The sequence below is a fragment of the Salvelinus sp. IW2-2015 genome, unplaced genomic scaffold (assembly GCF_002910315.2).
Source record: "Salvelinus sp. IW2-2015 unplaced genomic scaffold, ASM291031v2 Un_scaffold5694, whole genome shotgun sequence".
Classification (NCBI taxonomy): Eukaryota; Metazoa; Chordata; class Actinopteri; order Salmoniformes; family Salmonidae; genus Salvelinus; species Salvelinus sp. IW2-2015.
Window position 1 is genome coordinate 45428 of NW_019946959.1, and position 7218 is coordinate 52645.

At 43.8% G+C, this 7218-nt stretch overlaps 1 protein-coding gene, 1 long non-coding RNA gene and 1 pseudogene across 2 annotated transcripts in view; 1 reads left to right on the forward strand and 2 right to left on the reverse strand.

Annotated features, from left to right (window-relative positions):
- pdcd11 (programmed cell death 11) overlaps positions 1–1405 on the forward strand; it is a 19542-nt gene extending 18137 nt beyond the window's left edge. The window contains 1 exon segment of the mRNA XM_070442053.1: positions 1374–1405. Coding sequence (XP_070298154.1) covers positions 1374–1405 — 32 coding nt within the window.
- An 86-nt stretch (positions 1406–1491) lies between these two features.
- On the reverse strand, positions 1492–3542 carry LOC139026756 (uncharacterized). The gene is made up of 3 exons (XR_011478682.1): positions 3486–3542; positions 2974–3139; positions 1492–1521 (listed from the first exon to the last, which is right to left on the reverse strand). It is a non-coding gene; the product is annotated as an uncharacterized lncRNA (long non-coding RNA).
- A 1155-nt stretch (positions 3543–4697) lies between these two features.
- LOC112078449 (RING finger protein 122-like) lies at positions 4698–7110 on the reverse strand (annotated as a pseudogene).
- Between the last annotated feature and the right edge of the window lie 108 nt (positions 7111–7218).

Below are 7218 nucleotides of genomic sequence, written 5' to 3' on the forward strand. Positions count from 1 at the left end.
GTGCTTCCCGGGGACAAGTTCTTTTGGAATGGGCCTTTTCAGAGTTTGCCCCTACGTTCAGATGTCCAACCCATGAGCGTATAGTAGGGGAGCCGATGCGATAACATTTCAGACATTTTTTCAACTCTGAGAGATGAAATAAGCTTTGCCAGGGATGCCCAATCAACCTTGAAAGAGCTTTGAGAGGATTCTGCAGAGAAGGAATGGGAGAAACTAACCAAATCAAAGGTGTGCAAAGCTTTGTAGTGTTACCAAATATCACAACGTATAAGACTCGAGGGGTAATCGGGGCTTCGCACTTTAGTATTGAAATGGTTGCTTATCCAAACACAAATGAAGTCATTAAACAAAGGGATACTGGAGTTAAAAGAGTCTGAATTACTCTTTATGTAAATGTGATTACTAGTTCCAAGTTTTTATTTTTATATTTGCAACATTGTTCATCATGGGGTAAGCGGAGTATGTCCTGTGTTTATAGTGGAGTCATTTTTATTCTCATTTCAATTTTAGAATGAGGCTGTAAACGTAAACTAAAATGTGGAAAAAGTCAGGTTCTGAATAATGTCTAGCGAGAATGCACCTGTCCATTGCGGTAAAAGGATGTTACCCTGTCATATGACCTGAGTCTAGAACATCTGTTTTCTCTTCAGTGTTAGGCTGTTGTTAGTGACGCCCGTGTGAGTCCTCACCGAGTTAGAGGCGGAAATGATAAGTAGTATAGTCAAGTTCTTCTTCAGAATGGTCGATTACCTCCCAAAATGGGTTTATTGGCGTATGAGAAGAAAAAGGAACGACCACGAGCCCAGGAGACTCAGATCCAGGCTGTCAAGGGAGAAAGGCTCCTGGAGTAACGTGGAGTCTAAAACGGGACAGAAGGCCGGCCAAGATAAAGAAGACACATGCACAACTCCACGTCCCATGTTTTGGCGGATTTTCCAACAGCTGTTGGAAAAGAAGCAAACTGCAAAAGAGCCTCAAGGGGAAGCCACTGACTGAGTGTGTCATAAGAGGCCGAGACAGCACACACACACACAGATGTAGCTACCCAGATACACACCCTGCTGTGGATAATTCCAAGAGAAGTGAGCATGTCCACATTTCCAGGTCCATACTGAAGTGGACATGTCACATTTGAAAGCTCTCAAGGCAATTAACCAAATTGTTTTTCTCTGAATATCGCACGCAGCGGGTTGTATGCTGTGTAGCTACATCTGTGGTGTTGTGTGTGTCGATCGGCCTGTTATGACACTAGTCAGGCTTCCCCTTGAGCATCGTTTGCGCAGTTTTGCTTCTTTCCAACAAGCTGTTGGATAATCCCGAAACATGACGTGTGTGGTGTGTGTCTCTCCTACTGCGGCCTCTGTCCCTCTTAGACTCCACGTACTCTCAGCAGCCTTCTCCTTGACAGCCTGGATGCCTCTCTGGCGTGCCGTTTCTTCTCATACGCCCAGGTGTAACGCTTGAAAGAACGAATTTCCTCTTCACCGCCACCTCAGGTGGATCACACGGTCAAACACAGCCCTGAACACAGGAACAGGATGTTTACGACCAGGTTCACATGACAGGAAACACACTTGCTACCAATGACAGTGCATTCAAAAATTATTCAGACCCCTTGACTTTTCCACATTCTTATTACGTTACAGCTCATTCTAAATGAAATAAAAATCCCTCAATCTACACACAATACCCATAATGACAATGTTTGCAAATATTATAAAATAAAAAATGAAATATACATTTACTAAGTATTCAGACTCTTTACTCGCAGTACTTTGTTTGAAGCACCTTTGGCAGCGATTCACAGCCGTCGAGTCTTTTGGATGACACTACAAGCCTTGGGCAACCCTTTATTTGGGAGTTTCTCCCATTCTTCTCTCGCAGATCCTCTCAAGCTCTTCAGGTTGGATTGGAGCAACACTGCAAAGCTATTTTCAGTCTCTCCAGAGATGTATCGATCGGGCACAAGTCGGGCTCTGGCTGGGCCACTCAGGACATTTCAAGACTTGTCCCGAGCCAATCCTGCGTTGTCTTTGGCTGTGTGCTCAGGGTCCGTTGTCCTGTTGGAAGGTGAACTTTGCCCCAGTCTGAGGTCACTGAGTGCTTGGAAACAGGTTTTCCATCAAGGATCTCTCTGTTAACTTTGCTCGTTCAATCTTTCCCTCGATCCTTGACTAGTGTCCCGTTCCCTCGCGCTGAAAAACATCTCCGACAGCCAATGATGCCTGACACCACCGTGCTTCACCTAGGGATGGCGCCAGGTTTTTCCTCCAGACATCCGCTTGGCAATTCAGGCCAAAGACTTCAGTCTTGGTTCATCAGACAGAGAACTTGTTTCTATTGTAGGTGAGAATCACTTAGGTGCTTTTTGGCAAAACTCCAACGGGCCATATGTGCCTTTTAACCTTCAATGCTGCAGAATGTTTATTTGGTACCCTTCCCCAGATCTGTACCTCGACACAATCCTGTCTCGGACGTTCCAACGGACATTCCTTGACCTAATTGGCTTGGTGTTGCTCTGACATTACACTGTCAACTGTTGGACTATATTAGACAAGGTGGTGTGGCTTTTCCAAATCATGTTCAATAATTGAATTTTACCACAGGTAGACTCCAAATCAGTTGTAATAAACATATCAGGATGACTCAAGAGAAACAGGATGCACCTGAGCTCAATGTTCGAGTGTCATAGCAAAGGGTCTGAATATTTGGTAAATAAGGTATTTCTGTTTTTTAGTTTTGAATAAAACGTGGCAAAAATATTTCCTAGACTAAAGTTGATCAATATTTAATATTCAAGATATGACATGTTTTCATAAATGAAATATTACCGGGTTAGCTGGTCCCAGATGTGTTGGTGCTTTATTGCCAACTCCTATGGTCATTGTCACACCAAACAGACCTGGAATCAGGCTATTCCAAAGTCATTTCGTAAACAAAACAAAACCAGTGAGGTCCGTCGGGCTCACTCACCGGACTTCCTTCTGGGAGCCGTGTTTGACCATGAGGTCTATGAAGACGGACCACAGGTCGGTGGCGTTTGGGTAGCTGGTCAGGATCCTGTCCAACATGGTCTTTCCTCGCTCTACGTCTCCGTAGCGGAACTCCAGCTGGGCAAACTTCGCTATCAGATCCACATCTGAGGAGGACGACGACGACGGAGAAGGTTAACATGGAGATACTGTACGTAAGGTGTTAGTACCTTTTTGTCATAGATTCAAAAACGTACTAACTAAGAGCTGTCAACCTGGACAAATGATTGGTGAGTAGATCTGTTGAAAGATAAAGGACTGAGTAGAATCAGGACAGGAAAGATTGGCGTAAGCATTACAGCCAAAATTCCACAAGATGGTGCAATTGCCACCTTCTTTATATCAATCCAACCCAGTGTCCAATAGGAGCTAGAGGTCGCATAGGGAATGTGTTGAGGTATGGGGCTCCCAAAAGGTGTGCATGAGTCCTAAAGGTGATAACAGGGGCCTTACTGTCTTTGTCAGGCAGGCTCTTGATGGCCCTCTGTAGCAGGGCGCTGGCCGCGTCACGTCTGATATACCATCTACTACTCATTTACAGAAGATGCACCACAGAGAGGATACATATTTTATTTAAAAGCAACAAACGATACAAAATTACAAGATGGGGGGGGTCACAACGTTACGTACATACATACAGGCAAGACTAGCTGTCTATCAGTCTTCGAGGTTATGGACCTGGTTTGTGTCAGAAATGGCACCCTATTCCCTATATAGTACACTACTTTTGACCAGGGCCTGCATAGGGTTCTGGTCTTAGGTAGTGCACTGTGTAAGGAATAGGGTGCCATTTCAGACACACTCCTGGATATATATAGTTCTGTACATCAGAGAGCTGCTGTGATGTTGGTATTGGACTGGTTTTGTGATTCCAGCCTTTGGCTGCGTTCCAGACCAACTACTTTGCAGTCACTTGCCAGATTTCATTGGCTGCGTTCCAGACCGACTACATTGCATTCGCTTGCCGGATCTCCACGCCTGGATAAGTGTTTAACATGTTAGCTAACCGCATATGCTCAGTCGATGACGTGGCGCAGAACCATTTGTTGCTGTGTGCAGCACGACCAATGTAGTCGGCCTGGAACGTGACCAATGTTTTGACTCCCTCAGTATAGTGTTACCTAGGTTGGAGTTGGCAGTATTGGACATGTTCTGTGTGTGGCACATGGTATTGAATGGCATGTTTGTGCTGGCTTATATTGTAACACCCCTGAGGTATGAGGTATCCATTTACATCAATCCTGATACTCGACCAATGACCTTCTCAGAATGCCTGACGTGTCGTTTTGTGATTGGCTGTTTCTGGCAGTGTTGTACCAGRYATCGTCCAATGACTGGGGGAGAACTCGGTATTCTAAAGTGGCTCCYGTTCCTATGTCACTTTCCTCTCATTCTCACTGGAGATACTATTAGTACRCTGCTGACCTGCAAAATGAATATTCGGGTCAGGAGTGTCCGTGTAGCCTTTACTCATTCTCACTGATCTAAAGGGGAGGATAGACAGCAGCTTTATGAAGCTCCACTGCTAAGCTAGGAGGGCGCAATCCCAAACTGACCTGCTGCACCCGATCCCCTACCCTATCCTTCATTTCTTGCAGGAAGCCCCATTGGCATGCTAGTATGRCCAAATTCCAAACACCACATCCCTCAAGGTTAGAGTTATCATTTTGTTTTTGGGTTCCATTGTTATACTAGTAGGGCCCGATCCTGAAACACTCTCTTGCGCCCTGCCCCTCGGTCATCGTTGACTTTCTTGACGATCTGAAAGGCCTGGACGGGTGTAATCAACATCCATATACAGTAGCCAAAMCCCCAGCCATRTTRATTAATGCTCAGTCAAAGACTAACACCATGGAAGCCACTTTAAGAATACAATCGACTCTGTGTGATGTCCATAAAATGACCATCAATTCCGTGTAAATGTGTACAGGTGCGTATGGCGGATCATGGTGGCCCTGTGGGGTCCTTCACACCTCCTCTGGGTCTCTGGGGCCCCTCAGTTCCCTGTGTGGGGGTCTGGGTGGGAGCCTGAGGATGGGCTTATTACACATGGGGCACACGCTACGGGATCTCCAGCCACTTCAGCAGGCACCTGGATGGGACAACAAATAGGACTGAGATTTCCTCAAAAAGTGCATAACCTGTTCAAATATTATAGAGAATAGCATCCTTCATTTATTCTGTCTGTCCTTCATTCCTTTTTCTTTTCCTTTCTTCCGTGAGGCTAATCATTGATCTGACAAGGATGTTAACTTCAAGGAAGGGAGGCTGGAACCAGAAGGATTTATGATGTAATCATGTTAGTTTCAGCTGCCTGTTGAGCGTCATTATGACCACAGATGTGTTGACGTTTTGTAAGCTCTTGTCTATAAGGAGAGCCTGATGGTTAACTCACTTCTTGTGAAATGCGTGTGAACACGGACACACGGCTAGCTCATCTCTGGTCCGAAACTCTTCCAAACATACTGCACACGTTTGCTTTAAGGGCAAGAAGAAAAATGTGTGTTAGTGTGTGTGTGTGTGGTCACATTTACAAGAACAATGATTGAGTCAACCCGCCCTTAGCTCGAAGTTAAATACATCATCTGAGTTCAAACACAACACCAGGTTAAATCAAAGGCATTGCATCGCTGCGGGGGTTTCCCAAGTAGCTAACACGAGCCACACAGAAATGGTTCAGAAAATGTTACATTATTTTCCAAACAATCTGCATTGAAATTAAAAACGTCACACAGAATAACACGACTTACTCCTAGAAGGCTCAGCTTCTTGCCTGCCCCTTTAAGAACCACCTATTGAGAACGAAAAATCAAAAAAGCAGTTTGTACATGTGTTAGAGTGAGCTATAAGCTACTTGATACACACCGGTATTGGTACAAATCCAGGGWTGACGTAATGAAGGTTAACTATAAAGAGTAGTGGGCGTTGTGTTTCAAAACACGCTGACGACAACAGTGTGAAATACTGTAGTAGTAGTTGAACCCGGGTCAGACCCCAATGCTACATGTGCTGGTGTAGTGATAGGCCTACCTCATTGTAGCTGAACTGCTCCCTCGTCCCTTGCTGTTTCAACCTACAAAGAGACAAATACAAAATGGCCGWGTTTAAAGATGGAGTCCGGGAACTTAAGCACTAAAGTTGACAAATAAACTTTGATTTGATTTACAAATRTGAAACATATTGTGTGAATTGGAATTCATAATGCTTCTTATTTGGGGGGGAGGGGTTAACGTACACGAAATGGATGACGTAGTACACAATTTGGCACAATTATACAAAACCTCTGTAGCATCACTTTAAAATCTCATCAACGCAAAGGGTGTCTACTTTGAAGAATCTCACATATAAAATATATTTTTTAACACTTTTGGTTACTACATGATTCCATATGTGTTATTTCATAGTTTTGATGTCTTCACTATTATTCTACAATGTAGAAAATAGTCAAAATAAAGAAAAATCCTAGAATGAGTAAGTGTGTCCAAACTTTTGACTTGTACTGTATATAAATAATATCATAGGCCTATAATATGATAATACGTAATTAAATAAAGGCTCTTGAAGCATAATAAGCGAAGCCTCCATGTGGATAAGTCTACATGTTAATATCCTGATTGCAATGGCAACCAGCCAGCAACCATCTTTGTTTGGGTCCTTCCCCCTWCGGTTTCCAATAGGTGGCACAGCCACAAAGTCAAAATTCACTATATTGTCAAAATTAARGAGCACAAAAATTAGCTTTTTGGTCTTAATTTAAGATTAGGGTTAGGCATAAGGTTAGCAGTGTGGTTAATGTTAGGGTTAGGTTTAAATTCAGATGTTAAATTGTAGAAATAGGCAGGGTTTATCACTTTGTGGCTGTTCCAGCTAGTGATGACCCTACATACCTGAAGAGGTAGCAGCAGAAGATGAGGCTGAGCATGAAGACGAACAGGCCGATGCCAAGCACTATCACGTAGACATTGAGTGGCAGYTGGTAAGTGGTATCCATCTTGCTAAGTCCACAGTACTTCTCAAAYTGCTGGAGACCTAAACCACAGGCARCCTGAGAAGAAGAAGAKTATTTGCACACAGCTTGTTGTCATGAAAGAGGTTGTCAAAACAATAGAGGGACTTGAACGAAAACATGTCACAGCTTACCTCACTTACCATATAATGACAGTGTTATAAATACTAATATGTTTTC